Raw genomic sequence first — 21,144 nt, forward strand, 5'->3', positions numbered from 1 at the left:
GTGATGCCACCACTGCTTTGTTTCTTCCAAGGAAGGAGGAAAAAAAATGTAAGAGTTGGAGGCAAGACTTGCAGGCCACCTCCACAGGCACTGTGAAATAGTTCAGTATTCCCTGGTAGTGCTAGGGCGGCAAGGGGAAATGGGGGAAGGAGAACACATTCTGCTTTGTGAGTGAGGCTGAAATTGTGTTTCTTTTTTCCTTTTTACTGAAAGTCGGACAAGCTGGAATTCACTGGTGTGAGTGCTCATCCCTCAGAGGCAAGAGGTGGGTCAGCAGGTGGAACAGGTAATGCTCCTCTGGCCATCCCTGCTCGGTGTCAGTGGCAGGAGTGGGGCAGCAACCCATCCATGCTCAGCAGCCCTGTGTGTTTCTGAGACACCAACACCAAGATAGTTCAGGCCCAATGTGCCATGGAAGTTTCATTCTTCTTCTCTTTTTATCCTTAAAAATTTTTACCTGACTAATGAAATTCCACACACCTATTATTATTTGAATTCCCCCAATCACTAGATCTGCCTACCTGCAGGTATTTTATATTGCCATTGCTATTGCCTCCTGCATTTTCAATCGTGTATTGCAAAGATTGGCATTTTAAATTATTTCTCAGTGGTACACTTCAGTTTATCACAATAAAAACACAAGCTTTTATTATATTAAAGCATTCCAGACATAAATATTTTTTCCCGACTTCAAAACAGGTCCAGTCGCAAGCATCGCTTCAGCTCCTGCTGCTCCAGCAAAAGGCCTCCTTCAGGTAACCAGAACTAGAAGCGGTTTTCTGCTCGATTGTTCCAGTTCCTTTCATTAAACTCTCTTATTTTCTCCAGGTTGCACCTTCATCATCAGGCACAGTTCCACAGATGGAGTCTCTCCAGAGGAGCGAGGAGGCAGAGAGGACGGCTTTGCCTGCACACGCCGACAGTGTGACGCAGCGAGCAGCAGCAGATGGGGCGATGAGTAACTTCCACAGGGACGGCTCTCCGGGCTCTGGTTCCCATGGAAAACAGGTTGAGGCTCAGGGGAGCGGCACGCCAGCCAAAACCATTGGCAGGTTTTCAGTGGTCAGCACGCAGGATGAGTTAACTCTAGCGGCGCCGCAGTGCCTGAGGTTCTCGGCGCCCCCAGACGTGTACCTGGACGAGCTGCCCTCCAGCCCGGACATGAAGGCTGCTGTGCGCCGGGTCCAGACGGCCTCTTCTGTGGACGTGCTGTGTGAGCAGGCCTCGAGCGACTCAGCCGACGAGCCCTTCGTGCGGCAGCCAGCGGCTGCGGCTGCGCAGCTCTCCCCACCCAGCAGCAGCACAGCCACGGACTTCATTAAAAAAGCAGCTGCTTTTCTGCAGAGGTCTGGCAAAGGTGGCTCCCCCGGCCCAGAGTCACCCAACGGGCAAGGTGCAAAGATTCCTACTATCAACATCACATCCTTCCACTCGCAGTCGTCCTACATGAGCAGTGACAACGACTCAGAGTTTGAAGATGCTGATATGAAGAAAGAATTTCAGAACCTGAGAGAAAAGTATGTTGGGTTGCAAGTGATGTGAGAGAAGCTTGTTAGCCTACCCTGGCAGCAGCTCAGCTTAGAATAAGTAGAGCTGTAAGGAGTAAACTGGTTCTGGGCAAATTAGGCATTGCCAGGACCTTCCCCCACCACACATCCTGCTGTGCATTGCCTTGTCTGCCAGTTCCAGTTAGAAGAATAACTCATAGAATCCCAGAATGTTTTGGCTTGGAAAGGACCTTAAAGATCATCTCGTTTCACCCCCTTCCATGGGCAGGGGCACCTTCCAGCCTGGCCTTGGACACTTCCCAGGGGTAGGGAGTCGCCACATATTGTTGTAGCTTTGCATGCTTGGAGATGAGCAGCTGATTGCTTTATAACCAGCAACTGTTTTGTTTCTTCTTTTACAATTAATTGCACTGTCAGGATGTGGTACTTAATGAAATACATTGCTAGCAGAGTACTTTTATTTTTTTTAGGCATATGAAAGAGATTGCTGAACTACAGACACAGCAGAAGAATGAGATAGAGGCACTGTATATTCGGCTGGGGAAACCCCTTCCTCCCAACCTGGGCTTCCTTCACTCCGCCCCGCCGAGCGGCCGGCGCCGAAGAACCAGCAAAAACAAATTGAAAGCTGGAAAACTCTTAAATCCTCTGGTTCAGCAGCTCAGGAGTGGAACATCAAGCACAAGTAGGTACACTGGGTGCTTCCCTTCGCCTATTGCTTGTGTCAGTTGTGGCTCTGCTGTGTGATGGCTGGGACTGCTAGAAAGGATGGAACTTCCGTGGGTTTTGAGCTGGCATGCTTTTGGACAGGCTTGTCCCAGTTCCCGGTAGTGAGCCATACCTGCCTGCTCTGCATTGGCTACTGTGCTTGGCAGAGGAGTAACATTCCACTGTAATATGGAAAACAGCCTGGTTACATCTGCTCCATTCTCCAAATGCAATTTAATGATGTTTGTATTCACTTCTTAGGTGCTGTTATGCGTTATTTATTAGGTGTTGTATCTTGTTGTTGTTTACTTTTTCCTCCAAGATGTCATATATAAAAGATGGGACTGCATTTGCTCCCCTGAAGAATGGGAGGTAAAAGCAGTTACAGAACCACGGTGGATGCTTTGACCATCTGAAATAGTGTGAGATTTTCACACAGCACTTCAGTCTTGAAATTTTATGTCTTGGAAAGTGACAAAAATATAATAATACCTGGGAAATATTGATGCATCTATTTTTTCAGCAAAATATAGAATAGAATATGCATATTTTTTCTTCAGCTTAGTTCGTGCTGCTATTTGGGGGAGCAGCAGCATTTCCAGCATTCACCCTTTATTTCAAACCTGGTGCCTCTTGTTTTGAATATTACTGCATCATAAGGTCCCTTTGAATTTTGTTGCATCAATCTTTATAGACAGGGTATTGAGGAGGATTTTGCTTTTAGCTAAGGATTTCAGCTGAGTTGGGAAAAGCAAATACATTGCGGCAATGAGTTCTGTGTGGCCCATCTTGAGTTGAGTGTTTTTGCCCACAGGGACTGGAGCAGTGTTTGATACTGTTTGTATTTCTACATCTATCTAGATATTTATAGATTGAACTTACCTGTAGATAGCTAGATAGATGTCTCTATCTGTACTTTTGTCTACACAAATATCTCAGGTAAAGAGGCTCAAAACCCAAAATACCTTTGCAGTCATGTGTGACATGAATTTATCAGCAAAAACATCTAACAGGCTATGACAATTATACTCAAATAGCTATAAATAAAACGTTCCTTGTGTCTTTGCTGCAACTTCTTATTTTTCTCCATTTGCTTAATTTCACCTTTGGTATGGTATAGCAAACCTCTGCTTCTTGCTTTGTCATTCTGTGCGTTCGTCCCCCTCCCCAGCACCCCAGCAGCTCTCTTTATTCTAGCAGTGCTCCTTCTGAGGCTCCTGAAAACACTGAGGAGAAACTGAAAATCCAACCTGGAGAAACAGGATCAGTAATAGGAGGTGTGGATTATTTTCTGGTGCAGGCTGTCCCTAAAGTCTTTGCTCCATCCAGTACATCAGAATGGTGAACAGCTGTTCCTCTTGGGTTAAAGATACGGATTATTTTTAGGCAGAGTTTTCAGAGATTATTCAGAGTTTCCTAGCTGTTGCCATTGCATGTGTTGTGTTTGTTTGCTCTTTCAGGTAACCTTTCAGACTCTAAAGACTCGCCCCACAAGGAGAGCACTAACTCGCAGCCGGGCTCCCCCGAAGCGGCGGCGATGCCTCCCGGCGCAGCCCCTGCTGTGGGCAGGGCTGTGCAGACCCAGCAGCCCTGCTCTGTCAAAGCCTCTCTGTCCTCTGACATCTGCTCTGGCCTGGGCCCCGATGCAGCCGACGCCAACACAAGCTCTGGCCAAGGTGATTTTTCCTGCCACCTGTTTTGTGTCTCTCCCAGCACGTGCTGAAATTAGTTCCCTTCCCTTAGGCTGGAACTTATTAGGAGTGATAGAGGAACATCAGCCTTTGACAATCCAAATTACTGGCTTATCTTTAAAAAGAGCGTTGCTGTATTGTCAGAAGAGCAAGATTTAAGCAAAAGCTACCAACACTTGAGAGGGCATGCCCAAGACATCCCTAATTCTTAGGAAAGAAAAATCTTTCAGTTTTGCCACCTGTCATTTTATCCTAATACCTTCTCTGGAGTCTGCCTTAGAGATTCCTGAGAAAAAATGAACAGAAAATAAAAAGATACAGAAGGCTAGGAGAGTGTTTGCTTTGTTTCATTTCTTTACAACTGTTTGATTCTGATAGATCCCAAATTCCTCATTATAAACTGCCAAACAGTCTTGGGCATGAGAGAAAATAAAAGTGAAATTAAAAGAAAACCAAACTCGGGGACCAAGTTATGTTTCCTTTCTATGAGGGGTTCACTTAGTGCGTAATTTTGGAGTCCCAGCCACAGGGCTCTAGACTGGCTGTGCTCCTGAGACCCCATCCCTGAGACCTCTGTGTATTGCCCCCCATTGTAGGCTTTGACTGATCTTGTTGCCATGCATATGGGAAGTTCCAATGATGATTAAAATACCTTCCTGTCATTGCACATCCTGCCAAACTAATCGACAAAATATCTATCTGTCCTCTTCTGCTGTTATTGCATCTTTTGTGTATGGTCAGTGAACTTGCTCCTCTTTGGCAAAGTTAAGGGGAAGATGTGGAGGTTTAACTAACAAAGCTGATTTGACTGATGGTTTAGGACATCTGATCACAGCTACCTGTACTTTATAAGTGTCTTTGTTTTCTTCCCTTTATATTCATTTACAGGCTGGACGGTTTTCCACCAAACGTCTGAGAGAGTGACCTATAAATCTAGTAGCAAACCTCGTACCAGATTCCTCAGTGGACCTGTGTCTTTGTCCATCTGTTTGTATTTGTTCTTTTGTATTTTATCACAGTCCATCTTTCTTTTACCCCTTTTTCCAATTCCATGGTTTATATCTCTAATATGTTTGGCAGGATGCCCCTTTTTCTGAACCATCTTTTCTTTCTTTTTCTTTTCCTTTTAAGTAATCATCATGAACACACCTTATTTATATTAATTTTTCATGTGAAAGCTTTTTTTGCACTGCTTTTGGCTCGTGCCTGGGCACCAAAAGCATGTGTGGAAGATCTCATCATTTATTATATATAGCCTGATGGTAAATTTTACCCTGGACTTATCAAAGCTTTTGTACTTTATGTGATTTCTGTTGAAGTAATTTTATTTGCAATGTGGCAAATATACATGTCTGCTGTCCCGGTTCCAGCGACAACAAAACGAAATCCATCCTTCTGTAGACGAATGGTCTCTTTCACACATGTTTGGACTCTGAAGACATGCATGTAGCAAGCTGATACAATTCTAGAAGGTCACTGGAGGGTATAACTTCCATACAAGGGCTGTATTAACTCAATATACAGTACTGTTTATATCCACTCTATTTTCTTTAATTTTTTCCCCGCTCTTTGCATGTGGAAATGCTGAGACAACAGTGCTCCAGCTAGTTCTTTCCAAATTTGTGTCCCAGGTGGGCTTTTCCCCATGCAGTCACTTTAATTAGTTTAAGTGAGTAATTTTTTTATTAATTCATAAGCAGCAGGAAGATCTGGTTACTCTAAGGGAGAGTTCCATCAAATTTTTGTGTAAGCTGATCTGGCTGAAGCACTTGACTCAGTTTATTTTCTTATGACCTTATGTGACCTCAGAGATGAAGTCAATTAGCAGTTCATCAAAGCGTAAATAAGTAAAAAGCAATATCAGATATTCAGATGATACTTGGAAATGGATTGCTAGGATCCAGGAGTTTTGTCTCAAATAACTGTGCACCTTCTATTTGTGCCCTATTTGTCTGACTTCTGAAGTAATTGGCAATTCTACCAAATGATATCAAGCTACTTAATGAAAAAATTAAGACTTTTTTACCCAATTGCAGATGCTGCTTTTTAGGCAAACGGATTTTGCTTGTACAATAAAGATATGTTGTACTGAACAGGTACTATAGGCCACTTACATATAACCTTAGAAGGGCTGATAATGTTCTTGAGAAAGTGTTTGGATAAATAACTGTGGGTTTGCAGTAGGATCAGATCTCCCCTTGGAGTTCTACACTGCTTATTGCTGTCCATGTGGGTCAGGTCAAAGGCACAAAACCACTCCAATACACTCCTCTTAATTTTGTGAACAAATAGTATTTTAAAAAACATCCGTTTTTTTTGTTTGAGCTCCCTGAAAGTCCAAACACTCGTGTGACTGACGTTTACAGAATTTTTTATTGTATAAGCTTTTAACAACTGGTGAAGTCATGAGACTATTTTGCATTTAGGGATTCTTTTCTGAGAACCTGAGAGAATTTCTCAGCTCCCCAATTCTCCCATTCAGTGTTATAGTGGCCACAGTAATTTCTTCCTCTGCACATGTAATTCCCAGAAGTTATTCCATTAATATCCCATGGAATTCAGTAGGATGCAGAAAGTCTGGGAGATAGCAATTACAAACCAGTATATTAAAAATGTTTGGGTGCATGGATGTTGTGAATGAAACCAAGGGAATATGTAAATCCTCTGAATCGTGAAGTTTCCTAATGCTTAAATAACTCAGCATGACTAACTGCTTTCTGTTCTCAGCCCACGTGCTCTCTCAAGCTCTGGGTGAGTGCTGGGGGAGGTTTGGCCTCCCCCATCCCCGAGTCCCAGGAGATGGGCATAGTTCAGGCACTTCATGCAATCCTAGGTCAGCCCTGAGGGTCCCAGGCCTGAGAGCACAGCTTGGCTGCCAGGGGAGCCTCTCACCTGGGGTGCCTCTCACCTGTCCCCATGGCTGAGCTACAGGCAGGTCTGCTGGGGCAGGAGGCTATTCCAGCTTGTTTTCCTGCAGGTGAGCCCAGCAGGGGGAATGTGTGTGAGAGAAGGGCTGGGGCTGTGTGCATTGCTGTCCTTCCCCAGGGAGGCTGGGGCTGGGACAGTGGGGGGCAGGACAGACAGCAGGATGTTCTGTGGAGCTGGGATCCAGAGCAGCCATGACTGGAGCCTCAGGAAGAACAGTGCTTGAGGAGGGCCAGCTTGGACATTGGGGCTTGGAGCAGCCTGGGACAGTGGAAAGTGTCCTTGCCCATGGCAGAGGTGGCACTTGTATGGGCTTTAAGGTTCCTTCCAACCCAAACCACTGCAGGTAGGATTCCATCCTCTGTGCAGTTGTACAGAGCTGGGACATGGCTGTCCAGTGCCAGCAGCTTGGTGGCACTTCCAGTCAGTCAGAATCCTGGGCCTATTCTGTAAGTCAAGGTTTCCCTGGTACTTTTTTGTTTGAGAGCTGTTGGGGGAACCATTGTGCTGCATTTTCAGAAATGCTCTGAATCTGTATGTTTGGTTAAGGAAAACCAGCCCTTTGGCAAGGTTGGATATGCCAGCAGGAGACCTGCTGCACTGGCAGAGAAGTTGGCAATGACTTTAAAAATAAATGTTCAGGTGCATTAAAGATAATATCACAAGGATCTTGCTTTCGTGACAAGATCCATTGGACTTGAACACTTCCACAGTGTTCTCTGGGACTTTTTTTATCTGTTGCCCATGTCCAATATTGATTTCACCATTGTATGTTTCATGAAATAAAATATTTTTGATGGGCTTTGGCATAATTCTATCCTGAGTTCCTTTTTGGGTTAAACTACAAGGGTGCCCTAGGGAAGAGTTTCCACTGATCGTGAGTGGAATTTTCAAAGCTCTATTTGGGCTGGGTTTGAAATCCTCTGTAATGCAATTATTACTAGGTCTGTAGCAGTTCATATAGGGATGTGCATATGCAGTTATGGAAATGGTCTAGCAGTTTGTTGCCACTACCATTTTTTGTAGCTTTCCAGCTTTTTGGCAGCTGTTAGTGCAAATATGGGACAGTGGATTTTTTTCTGTTCTGTATGATATAATAGCTATTTAATTCCTCAGATAAGAGATCTGGAATGGGAGGTAAAATGCTCTACTGAACTTCTACAGTCTTACATTAAATCTTAATTATTATTCATTTTGTTAACTTTACAGTTCTTACACACATTAATTTTAGCAGTAATACAATTAATCTGAATTAAAGTGAATTTTTAACTGAATTGAGTTCATAACCAGCTGTGGCTGATGACTGTCAGTCCCGGCTTGAGGCAGTCTCACCACTTAGGGAATGTTTCCCATCTCCCAAGCCCCATGCTAGAGTGATGCTGCTGGAAGGAGCAGCTCTCTGCTCGGTGCCTGACTCTCCTGTGATGTTTTCCTCAGAGCTGGCGCCCCTCACACGGGTGTTCCGTGAGTGTGTTGAGTATCTCCGCTCTCTGTCACTTCCCCGGGCTGGGTTTGGCAACTGAGCTGCTGGGAAACCTGTGCCTGGCTGTGCAGGAAGCAGAGAGGTTGGTGATTAAGGTGTTTTTACACACGTTTGAGCACGTACTGCAGTCAGCCACCTGCTTTTACTTCTTGCAGGCAGGTGCTTTCCATTTGCATTCATACTATGCTAAGAAGTGCCTGTTGCTGCAGGAAGGAGCCTCTAGGATTGCTGCCATGGCCACTGCCATTGTGGGAGTTGGTAGCTAGCTTTGGGATAGGCAAGGTAAGGTGTATCTGAGGGGTAAAAGGGGCAAAAGATATAAGAATACAAGACAGATGGTTGAGTTGTGAATGTGACTGTGTTTGCTATCTGGGCTTTGAGATGAGAACTGAACTTGGTCATGCTTGTATTGCTGTAGTCATGTCCTTATTTTCCCAGGCTAGAAACCTATATGAACTAAATGAAGTAATAAGAAACTCTTTCAAAGCAGTCCTCTGTTCCTCATGACCCATATCTAAGCACAAACATATCTTCTCCCTTACTTCCTCCCTCCCTCATTTCTTTACTTTCTCTTCCTCAGTCTCTGACTGAAATCGCTTCCTTCTCCTCTGAAGACTCGTTTAGGGCCTGTGTCAGCCTGGACCTGCAATCTCTGAGTTTAAAGCTGCATTTCTGGCACAGTAACAAAATGTTACACCACTGTTTACTCTAGAGAAAAAGCACATCTATACTCTATCTTTTTTGCCCCAGTCTGATTTTGCTCATGGTTTCAAGTGCTTCTTCCCAATGAACCCACCATAGCCCATGTCAGACAGTCATCTACCCCCATCCCATAACAATATTCTTCTTATCAAGTCCAAAATACCTTTCAGGAAATTTGGCACCCAAATAGCAACGGTGCCGATGTCTGGCAAGATCTGACAGTCGAGTTGGGGTCTCGTCACACTTCTGGCACTGCTATCTATCAACAGACTGTAAAAACGTGATGAAGGATGGAACGAGACAACAATGGAAAAACCACATAGTTTAGTTAAATTAAAACTCGGCTACCCTTGTGGATGATTTTTCTGCACTTGGACAAGGCATTAGGGAAACTCATTCACAGTTCCGTTCAATTGAAGTTCAGAGTCTCACATTTAGACACAAATCCTACAAATAAGCTATTTGGAAACAATTGGCCTCAGACCTGCAGAACAATGTATCTTTTTGGACTTGTAAAACAAGATTTTTAGGGTTGTTTTATGGTTTGTCTTTGCAGCCAGACTAGCTTGACTTGTTCCTGAAAGCATTTTTGGCCTCCAATCACAAACTAAATTGACATCATTTCCTGCATTAATAGGAAACAAATCAAAACCTTCTATTAGGAAGCCAAGACAATTCGGGGAAAAAAAATTTAAAACCCATCAACCAAAAAAAAAAACCCAAACAAATGCATCTTTAAGTCACGAGCCCTTGCTTTTGGCATGCTGTGGTACTTTTCTAAGCTTTTGAATGGCTGCACATTAAGAAAGGTTTGAGCTTTCCAGTTATTTAGGCTTCCTTTACTCACCTGAACTGCTGACTTTGTCTGTCCTTTCCTGCATAATAACTACTTTTTGATTGCTTAAAAGTACAGAAGCTTGTCCGTCCAATTTGTTGTGTTTAGTCTTACCTAATTCTGTGTGTCTTGTATTGTTTTACCTTGTAGGGTCCACCTTGAAACGACTATGTCTAGGCAAAGATCACAGTAGTAGTAACTATCCCATTTTTGTTTCTCAGTATTTCCTTCATGGCATGGGATGTTCTTTGCTTTTTTATTATTACTTTTTTTTACTAAAAGCTAGTCGTTTAATAAGTTGAGCTGATGCACTTATATGAAACTAGACTGTGTAAATTGTGATACTTTGAGAGTAATGCATGTGCTGTGATGTCTTGGGAATCTCGCATGCTGCAAGAGAGTTGTGGTGTTCTGTGTGTGAGACCGTGCACGCATGCGGCCAGGAAACTGGGTCCAGTGTCTGTCTCTGAAATACACACCTTTATATGACTGCAGTTCTCTGCTGGAGGAATTGATAACTTAAAACCATCCCAGCCCCCTTGAGCTGCATGAAATAATTAAACACCAGTTGAAGAGCTTTCCTTTCCAAGTCCTTACTTTTCTCACTTTTACCCCAAATGAAGGAAAAGGAAATTAGTAGTATTCATTTAGAAGTGACGTTGCAGGTTGAATGCATGATCATTTAAAGGTTATGAATGTATTTTATATAACTGTAGGACTAATTGTTGTACTTGGTTTTATTGGCTGGTAACTGATTTAACAGAGAAAATACACAATGTTCATTTTTGTTTATATTATAATTTTACTACAGTTCTATGAACTTTTTGCTTGGAGAGATGGTCTTTATTTCCAATCTTTAGGTATCTCAAATATGTTAGCTGAGAAGTTACTTTACATTTTCTGCTTAGGTTAGATTCAGACTCCTTCAGTTGCAATTGCCTGCTGACCTTGCTGTGTCAGACTTGCAGTCACTAAGCAGCAAAAGGACAGAATATTTTTTTTTACTAGTTCTTCTGGAAAGAAGTGAACATGCAAAATTAAATCTCTATCAATACTCTTCCTGGCCGCTTCTATCTATGCCAAAAGTTCTCTGTTTTTATCTCAAGCAGTTGCCCCGCCTACTACATCCTCTCTTCTCTCTCTTTGACACTTTCTTGGTCCTGTTAGGGTTTTTTCCCTAAGATATGCAGATAGCCATGTGAGTGGTCCTGGCATCATCAAGAGAGGTGGTGGGCTCCCAGAGCCTTTGAGATGCAGGAACCAGCCCTGCCTATAACCTCTATGACAATGACTTTTTTCCAGGAGGACAGCAAACTTATGCAAGTAAAATAAATGGTAAATTCATTTCATATTGCTTGCAGTGTTAGCAATACATCCCACCTCCCTCTTCCTCATGTAGGTCTCTGAGGAGATGTTGTGTGGGATATGCTTTATGGGGCTGCATTCCTGACTTCACTCCCTGTCCCTAATTTCACCCACAAGTTAGTGACCAAGGTAACATGATGTGATAGAAAATGCAAACCCATTGGACATGGACCATTTCTTTAAGCAAAGGTGTTCTGCAGCCAGGAGTGGGGAGGGTTAGAAATCTGAAAAGCCACCGTTGGAGTGGCAGTAGGTAAGAAGGGGTTTGAGCTTCAGGGATGAGGCAGAGACCCCCATCTCAGCTCTCTTTGTGATTTTCCAGGATCCTCGACCAACAGCCTGGTGACGTGTCCTGAGCCCCTCCCACAGTCGACACTGCAGGTTCAGGCCAACAACAGTAACAACAAGAAAGGGACATTCACAGGCGACCTGCACAAGCTAGTGGACCAGTGGACGAGCAAAACTGTTGGAGCTGCACAGACAAAACCTTCTTTAAACCAACTGAAGCAGAACCAAAAAAGGCAAGACATGGAGCCAAAGGCTAACCCCATGCAAACGCAGAATGAGATATGTGGAGTAAGTGGCCCTCCTTGAAGGACATACCTTTTGCTATGTGTCTGACAGCCTTTGCAGGACTCAGATGTGGAGGAAGACATAGACTAAAGTCACTCCAGATAAATGCTTTCTATAAATGTCCGGCTCTTTTCATTCATTACTAAATCAATTTTTTAAAAAATTTTCCTTTGGAATAATCTTAAGGGATATATGGGTAGCAATATATATAAAAATATATATTTTTAAATTCCAAACTGCTTCTGAACAGCAATACATGCAGTACTCCTATGGTTATCATCTGTTGCTCAATTTCAATAGTTTCAACTATTACTAAAGTTTACTAAAGTTTTCTTCTTGATGTTTAATATTAACCTTCCTCAGAACAGGGGCTGGTGGCTTCATGGTTGGGAGTTGTTTGAGTGGAATTGGAGTAAGTCCTGTGCTGGGAGAGGGGACAGCTGGGGGTGTGCTGACCCTTGTTTGTTGGACACCACCATCCTCAGAAATGCTGTCAAAGTATCCTACAACAGGTAGGGAGTTGGAAAGCCCACACTGGTTTCTTCCTGTTCTCAGCAGCAAGACAAAGCCATTGCCAGTGCATAATGTCTATGTTCAGTGCTGCTGAGGACTGATACAGAGGCAGCACAGCAAAGAAGGAGCACACATCCAGAATCCCAGTTCACCATTCTGGCCCACCCTGGTCTGGGTTTCCAAACCTCTTCCTTCTCCCAGTTGGAGATTCTTTGACTAGTGATTTTTGCAGGGTTAATTTTCTTGGAAGACTGCAAATTGAGTCAAAATAGAGGAAAATAACAGCAAGGAGCTGTTTTATGATCCCCCAAAGGCAAGATAAATAAATCTGGATAGTAAACCACTGCCTTTTTGGGATGTAGAAGTTAAAAATCCTGTAGCTGTAGTAGCTCTGTAGCTGTTGGTGAGGTGAAATGTACCAAAGCAGGAACCTCACTAGTGCATCTGCTTTGGTACCTGCTGGTTCCTGAGTGAGTAAATAATCCTTTTACTCAGTAATGCTTTAACCAGCTCAGGAGTAAGCAATGTCTACTTAAGACCCTAACAGTTCTCATAAAATAAATCAAGGTTGGTGCTAGTTAAAACCAAACTGAGGAGTTCCATAAAGTGATGGGGAGAGCACAGTTTGTTGTTTTTTTTTTTTTTTTAAGTCACTCCTTACTTTCTCGTTATGTGCTTTTTGCAGTATTTTGGTGTCTTTCCCCTGAGACCGCTGCAGAAGTTTGAAGTATTTGATGTGGATATTTTGCCCACCTGTATCTGTGGAGAAACAAGTGGTTATTTTACTTATATAAATCACCTGTTAGTGTCAGTCTAGGGTTGATTGTACCTCCTGCAGTTTTGGTATGTCTGTCTCAAAGCCTGTGAGAGAAGGCAGTGTGTCACTGTGAGAGCAGCAGGAATGTCTCTGTCTCAGTACACTGGATCTTAGAGGGGTTATGTCTTTCTCAACCATGGCAGTTGTTCCAGGGAATCAGCAGAGCTGACTGAAGTTTTTTGGAGGTGATTTGCCAAGAGCATGGAGAGATTGGGATTCCCTGCTCTTAAATTTGCATCATTCCTTGGCGTGTGGAGGAGTGCCATCATCTGAAGCCCTGGGGTGGGTGAGACCTGGGGTGGTTTGGGGCATGAAATCCTTGCAAGGACCATGCTGGTTGCAGCAGAGGTGCAAGGGCAGATGGCAGACACTGCTGCTGTAGTTTTTGCTGAGTGTTTTGGTTATGAAGATGGCACAGAATGCTGCAGGTGGCAGGTATGACATAGAGTTTGATAAGGATTGGTTTGGGAGATCAGCATGGTTCTGCTGTTTGTATCCTCTGAAATTGACCCTAAAGGGGAAATTGAAGTTGAGGGAGAAGAGAGGAGCATGGTGTTGGGAGAGAAATGGCCAAAGGAGGAGGAAGGGAACAGAGAAGACTCCTATTGTGGACAGCTGGACAAGTAACCTGCATGTCAGTGTTGGAGGGATGAGCTCCATGGGGAGATGTTACACCTGTGCTGAATCACAGCTGAGTCAACTGGAAAGACAAAAAGAACTTGGGAAATCACAAAAAGGATGGAAAAAATGGCTTTCCAAGAGAGATAATCTGAAGCTCAGGCTGTAGTTCTTAAGTTCATCTGGTAACACTGTCTTTTGATTAAAAATGTCTTTGCAAGAAAAGAATAAGGAGCACTAAGTAGATTTCCAGCCCATCAGAGAAGGCTATTATAAGGTTTTATGTTGGAAATAAAGGCTGGATAAGTAGGAAACAAGGTAATTCTTATGCCTTTTGTGTTTTTTTTAAACTGGAACAAACTAGTACAGAGCTGTTAGGGTGGGCTGTCTCACATGGGCTTAGTTTTGGAAAAAGCTGTCGCTTTTTTGGGAAAAGCAGTCCCTTGTGATGGTCAAAAATGGGACCCTGGGAGCGCAGGATTTGTATCTTCACTTTTGCCCTGTCTCTGGGGCTTTTTGTAAAGAGAAATGCCTCCTGAAAGAATTCCATACAGGAGTAGGAGTGAAGGGAGTTGTCCCTGGATGAAAAATACATTAAACAATAAAAATAAAATACAAAATATTAACTATACATTTAAATAGAAAAAATAATTTTTTACTTTTCAATTTCTTACTGTTCACCCACTGTTATGAATATGCAGGGCAGTTGTGTAGTCAACTTGGAATCTTCTCTTTCCTCCAGGACAGCGGACTCATTTACCTGAATTATCTCTTTTTTTACTCAAGACTTCTACCACCAGCAGCAAATTGTTTGCTGTGAATAAAATATATTATTTTTAACTAAATTAAAGCTACTCTTTAAGGCTGGAAATAGAAGAGAAACTGGTTGTGTGTTGAATAAGAGTGAATGGTTTTCTTTTCATCCTCTGCCATCAGAAGTGCAGACAGCAATAATGTAATTGGTATGCGAAGGAAAACTTTGTATTCTGCTTTGTTTCTATGAAAGTTACCAGTCCATTTGCCTGCAAATCCTGGTTGATCATATTAGAAATCTAGGGGGAGACCTTTCAATGGGGGAGGAACCTTCATCCAGTTGTGTCAGAGGAGCATTGAAATGTTCCTTTTCAAATGGTTTTATGAAGCATAGAAATGCAGGTAGATTCTAATCAGCAGTTTGAAATGCAGTAGGAAATATTAGAAAGAACTGAGGTCAAACCACCTGAGTGATTTCTCTGTGATCTTTGTGAAGATATGATGAAATAATAATTTTTACAGGTAATTTTGGTTAGCATTAGTCAAGGAATAAGATTAGGAATATGAGCTGCCTTCTATGCAAAGAATACTGAATACTGTGTACTTAGAGACATTATTTGGAGGTGCCTGAGAATGAAGGGTTTGCCAAAAATGTTTTCTATTCTCCATGCTGTGTGTAGCTCCATGGGTTTTACAGAAAAAACATTACCCCTACAAAGCTGAAACATGTTCTCAGCACATAGTGAGATTGTTTCTGAGAACACACAGTTCTGTGTCACTGGGTGGTGTGTGCTGGGCCTTGGACACCCTCAGCAGCATCTGAACCTGTGCTGGCATTTCCTGACTTATGGGCTTGGGAGGAGCCAGGCTGGGCACGGCCATGGTGCGAAAACCAAGCCATAGCCCCTTCACTGTGCCTTCCATCCCTATTGGATTGGGAAAATAATCAAAAATGAATCTGTATTTGAAACTATTCAACACTGCCTTGGTCTGAACAGCAGAATAGTTTTCCAGGGAATTGAAAAGCACACACAGATCTCTTCACGGGTGCCTAAAAGTTTTGGGGTTTCGGCAGACTGGGCAATAGTGATAAGAGATGGGTTAACATCCTTACCTGCTCGTGTTGGCAGCCAGCTCTGACTCTGCCCTCTGACTCAGTTTCATTTCAGCGGGAGCTGGTCCATGCACAAGGAAAACACTGATGCTAATGGGGTAGCCAGCATAAACAACTTACCTAAATCTTGCCTCTTCAAATGGGTTGTGATAGCTATGGTCAGCTTTCACAGCAGAATTAACTGTTTTCCTCTGTTCTGATATGAACCCAGAAATATTTATGGTTTTGGTAAGTCACACTCAATGCTTGGCTGTTCAAAAGTACTGGAGCTGTGAGTATCACTGGGATTGACAGTTTGAAGTTTGCCTGGCGGAGCCCAGGAAAAACTAAAACAAGCCCAAAGAACAGGTTTGGGGTATTTGAACCACCCTAGTCTTTTTCTCGTGAGTTTTTTTTTTTTTCATTTTTACCAGTGTTTTTCGGTATGTTGTTGCTGTGTATGTTTCTGAATGAGTTTGTGTGATTGTCTGGAGGAAGGGGAATAGACAGCCACAAAGAAAAAAATGGTCAGGAGAAGGCAGGTGTGGGGGAAGCTGGAGCTGGTGGCTGGTACCTGCAGGGATTTCTACAGGTGTTCTGAGCAGAGGTTTGTCAGTGCAGGGAGAGTTGGGTGGGTGCAGGTAAGGAGGTGGCACTGCAGAGGTGTGAGGGTGGTGGGTGAAGGTGCCACTTCTCTCTTGGCTCAGTTAATTGCTTTGGCAGAGAAGCCTAGTGGAGATGTAGAGGGAAAGAGCTTCCCTGCCCTCCTGAGACCCCACCCTCAGGACTCCCTGCCAATCTCATGGCTGCACTTGTGACTCACCCCCAGCTCAGGGAAGCCCTGACCTTCCCTGGCTGTCACCCACATCACCCTGGCTGGCTTGAGATGCTGAGCCAGGGCTGTTCAGTGCTGTGCTGTGATCCCAGCAGTATGGTGCATGCACCTTGTCCCTCACTGCCTGAGTGTCCATCTGCTGCCCTTTGAATGGGACCAGCAGAGGGACTTGCAGTCTCATGGCTTTCCTGGAGCTGGGAAATCCACAGCTTTGGGGCTGCTTTTCTGGCACATGTTAATTCTGATGTTTCAGTCGGCACCTTCATGCAGGAATTGATGGGATGTGTGGGCTTCCATTAGTGTTGAGTCCAGAACAGTCAGAACTGGTTTTAAAAGGCCATGCCTTGGAGGCCCCTACCCAGGGAAAGATGCAAGAGCCAGTTGCCATGGTTCTTAAAATGTGCATTTAGCTCACTTGAAGCATAGGAGGAAGGTAGAAGAAGCAAACTTAAAACTGTTAACATTTGTTTATCATGACATTATCAGGTTTAATGTGTATGTGTAATGTTGGGTTTGGGGCATGACAATTTTTTCTGGTCACACACACATAGCATTAAATGCAGACACTGTTTTACTGAGGAATTCAGCAGAGAAGGAAAAGGTTCTGAACTAGAGTGAGTCAGGTTTCTTGTTACTTTAAAAGAGCTGAAAATAAGCTTTTTCAGATGAATTTTTTAAAAGGGCAAAAATGTCGCCTTGCTTTTTCAGTGCCACTGAATAATCTCTTGCTAGTATAGCCCAACTCCTGGGCTTGCACAGGGCACCCCAACAGTCCCACACATGCCTGAGAGCATTGTCCAAAATGCATTATTTTCACAAACATCTGTTGGCATTCCTCACAGGTACTTAGCTTGGTGGAAAACACCATTTTGAGGATGTTAAAACAAGAATCTAATATCAGTTTACAGAAGTCCAGAGGTCTTAAAAATACATCCTTGGTTCCTCTGTTTCTTGTTCTTTGTTTCTGTTAATATTGTTGGGGTTTTACACATTATTGGTGTTAAATTCATAATCTTGAAGCATCTCTTTCAGTTCAACATTCACCATGAGATTCAGGTTTCAGGTGAGAATGGGAGGGAAGTGAAGGAGAGTATTAAATAGTTCTGTATTTTTCTAAAATTGCCCATGGAACAGAGGTTAATGCCCCAAAGCAGGACATCCTGGTGGACACTGCCATTTTTATTGTTAATTGAGAAGAGAGATTAAAATCAGAAGCGTGGAGTAAGCATCCCACACAGCCTTAAACATATATTCATTTTTTCTGCTGAAATTTCACCTTCATACCAATTTTATGAACTGAATGTGAAATATTACATTGATGGGAGACTGCTAGAATTAATAACACCCTTTTTTTCCTTATGCCACAAATAGGTGATGGGCTGGTGGGAACCCTGGCAGAGAGCTGTAAATTCTGTGACATGAAAAATGTAATGAAATGCTGCAAACGTTTGGGGTAGCAGCAGTTCCCATGGCATCATGCAGGATGGAGTGTGTAATTTGGGAAGCTGCACCATCTCGTATTGAGGGAGCTGAGCTCTTTCTCTGCCCCTCACATGCAAAAGCTGAATAATTGAAATGTGTGTTAATAGAATTTTAGCAAACTGGCTGGGATTGGTCCTGGAGCCCAGGAGGCAGAGCAGCCCTGCTGTATCTTCGCTGGCATGGCCAGCACCGAGCCACCACGAGAGGTCTCCTGCCCCCTGCGCCCCCTGCGGCTGGCTGAAACAACTTTGTACAGAAATAGGGGCTAGGATTTTTAAAGCTCTTTTGAGGCTGGCTGTAACACTGTGGGATTTGGGTTAATTCTGTGTTTAGTGAAGTTCATTTACTTTTAGATACAAGTTAACAGATACTTGAGTTCCTGTGGAAATGCAAGGGTGTTCATTTTCACTTGTTTAATGATGCTTCCTGCCTTCTAAAAAAATGAGGTTATATGGAGGTAACTTTTCCCCTCTGCCTCGTATCAGCCTTTTCTATTAATTTCCAAATATTCCATCTTTAAAAAAAAAAAAACAACAAAAAATCCCAACACAACCCCCCAATAAAAGTATGAAAGGAAAAAGGAGCCCAAAAGGGAGCCCCAGGGACACTGTGGCACCCCCGTGCCTGTTCCCGCAGCTGCCTGGGGCCCGGCGCCGGGCCAGGACGCTGCTGGCATGGGGAGAACCCTGTAGCGACACTTCTTGTGTTTCTCTTTTTGTAGGTAAGTTCAGTAAGGACAGGACTGGGGAGCAAGTGCCCCATTCCGGTGGCTTGCCCCATGCCCACGGGATTAGCTGCTGGAGCCGCGCCGTCGCTGCCGGTGCCCGTGCCGGGGCCGGCGCTGGCGCCGTACGTGATGCCTCTGTGCCAGTACGGCGCCGTGTTCCCTCCGCCCGTGTACGGAGTGCCCTGGCCGGGCCCGGCGGCGCGGCCGGGGCTGCTGCCGGCGCCCGGCGTCGTGCGCTTGTCGCCGCTGGGCCGCAGCTGCCTGCGCATGTACCCGCTGTCGCTGCAGCGCCCGGCCCGGCCGCCCGGCCCGCGGCTGCGCCTGACCTAGCGCGGCCCGGGGCACCTGGACGCGCCGAGCCCGCCCCGCTGCCGGAGTCGTGACGCCGTCGCGTTGGAGTGTTTGCTCTGTACATGCCGTGGTGTGTGCGGGATGAGGGCCCTGGGCACAGCCATACCCTGCATCAGCAATCACTGTGAGGTGGCGGCACCGCAGACCCTTTGTGCTCACGGCAGTATGTGCTCCTGTCCTTTGCCGATGACACTTTGTTCCTTGTGTTCTGTTTTACACTTGCAATCCTTAACATCGTTGTACTTGAATTGGAAATTAGTAAATTGTACTTACCCTGCAAGAGTCCAGTGCCTTGATTCTCAGCTTTCCAGTCCCAGCTGGAAAGAGAGATACAATTATTTGAAAGGTGCATTTTATTTACAATCTGCTTGTGAATTGGAGTCCCTTTTATTTGCAAAGATATCGCAGGTTTACAGTTGATGTTTCTCTTCGGCTTCGTTCTGCTGTAAATGCTTTTGTTTTTATTCACAGATTGAATTTTCATTTCTGAAGCTTTTAGAAATAAGAATTGTGATGTGAGGTTTGTTTGACATGTTGGTTTGATGCAGTGATCGTAAAATTGTTGATGTTTGTGCAAGGAGCAGTGAAGTGCATATTGTAATGTAGGAGCACTTACAGGGTGATCCAAGGAAGGTGTATACAGGGCCAGGGAACAGCTTCAGGCAGCAATTTCTGTTCTCCTTCCCAGCCTGTGGTAAAGTCATTGCGGATGGCGACTTAATTCTGTAACGGGCAGCAAATGGTGTTTTTACTGGATCAGCAGCACACTGGATTTCATTTCCTTCCCCTCTGTGGGCTTTTATAATTTAGTTACATCACAAGCTCATGCATGTTCTGTAAGTGAAGACAAGTAATGGAACTCTCGATCATAGCGAAGGTATCTGCAGGTGGCCGTGAGCCTGTGTGCACCTTCGGGCTCTGCTCCAGCCTCAGAGCTTGAGGGCCACGTCTGGGCCTGGTGTGCCAGCTGTGTTCATGCCAAAACAGAATAAAAATGTGAAGCTGCTCTTTTTCATATCTGACACTTCAGGTTTGGAGTCTCGCCACCTTCTGTTTGGCATTTATTTATTTATTTATTTATTTATCTTTATTTTTACCTGAGTTTGTGCTCCAGGTGGCATGGACATCTCTCTCCTGCTTGAAAGTTGCTTTTTGCCCATTTTACTGTGCATAGAGCCTCCACCTGCACCTCAGTGTAAAGGCACACGGTAATCACTAGAGCTGGTTTGCCATGGTAAGTCTCCTTCCCTCCCTGAGCTCTAGGGCCAGCGTTAAGGGCACAGGACCTGGGTGTGGCCACACCCAAGGCCCCACGACGACGTTTTGTAACCCTCTGCTGAGGGGCAGAGACGTCCTGTGCTGCCAAGCTGTGAATTGTATAGTTCTGTTGTACTTCAAGCATTATACCTATCTAAATTACTTTGTACCCTTTGAATATATTATTCCATCAATTCAGTTAGAATTGAATTTTATAGACAATTATGCAGAGTCTTCTGCCTGGGCAAAATACTTATTGCAGTAAGAGATTTCTGTTCTCTGTACCATGTATCTTTAATTTGTTTGGGTTTTTTAGATTCATGTCTGTATGCTTCATGAGCAAACATGGAAAATATGTTCTCACACTGGGTTCCCTTTGGCTCACACTGAATTCTACAGTTTATGTCGCTATTGCCTGTATAGTCCACCCTTGTACACTGATGAAGTCAGTGGCACTGAAAGTCCCAAGAAATTGTATAGATTAAAAAGAGAAATAAACATTTTGTGCTTGAAAATGGTGTGAAAAACCCAGTGTTTTCCTAAAATGTAGAACAGTGTCTATTTCCAGCTTTTCCACATAATTCTGTGTTTATTTTCCAGTCATTCTTGTCCCTAGGTTGTGTGGCAGGAGCAGATGTGGTGCCTCCAGCAGCTGTTGGGTGCTCCCCACAGCAGTGCCCAGGGTGCGTGCTGGCACCTCGGGGGCACTGAGCCCTGAGCCCTGCCCAGGGCTGCTCCTCCCAGGGGCTGGGCTCTGCAGAGCAGAGGGGCTGCAGCCTCAGCTGGTTCCTCTGAGCACTTGGCTCCCTCAGGACTGCTGCTGCTGCTTGTGAGGATGCTCAATGGGTGGGAAAGAGACCCGTGATCTCTCTCCTGAGCTGCAAAGCACTAGGGAAGCCCTTCTGAAA

General features: G+C 44.3%; 1 protein-coding gene across 10 annotated transcripts in view; it reads left to right on the forward strand.

Annotated features, from left to right (window-relative positions):
* WNK2 (WNK lysine deficient protein kinase 2) overlaps positions 1-21,144 on the forward strand; it is a 94,516-nt gene that overhangs the window by 67,903 nt on the left and 5,469 nt on the right. For 3 of the 10 annotated variants that reach the window (XM_079317495.1, XM_079317498.1, XM_079317497.1), the window contains 9 exons: positions 214-265; positions 700-755; positions 829-1,517; positions 1,979-2,193; positions 3,677-3,892; positions 4,796-4,894; positions 10,003-10,047; positions 11,540-11,793; positions 18,623-20,771. In XM_079317495.1, the coding sequence (XP_079173621.1) occupies positions 214-265; positions 700-755; positions 829-1,517; positions 1,979-2,193; positions 3,677-3,892; positions 4,796-4,894; positions 10,003-10,047; positions 11,540-11,793; positions 18,623-18,958 (1,962 nt within the window). In that variant the 3' untranslated portion in view covers positions 18,959-20,771. Of the gene's footprint in view, positions 1-213; positions 266-699; positions 756-828; positions 1,518-1,978; positions 2,194-3,676; positions 3,893-4,795; positions 4,895-10,002; positions 10,048-11,539; positions 11,794-18,622; positions 20,774-21,144 lie in introns of those variants that run through there. The other 7 variants (XM_079317502.1, XM_079317504.1, XM_079317499.1 and 4 more) reach the window with 7 other exon arrangements.

Source organism: Erithacus rubecula (genome assembly GCF_903797595.1).
Source record: "Erithacus rubecula genome assembly, chromosome: 13".
NCBI lineage: Eukaryota > Metazoa > Chordata > Aves > Passeriformes > Muscicapidae > Erithacus > Erithacus rubecula.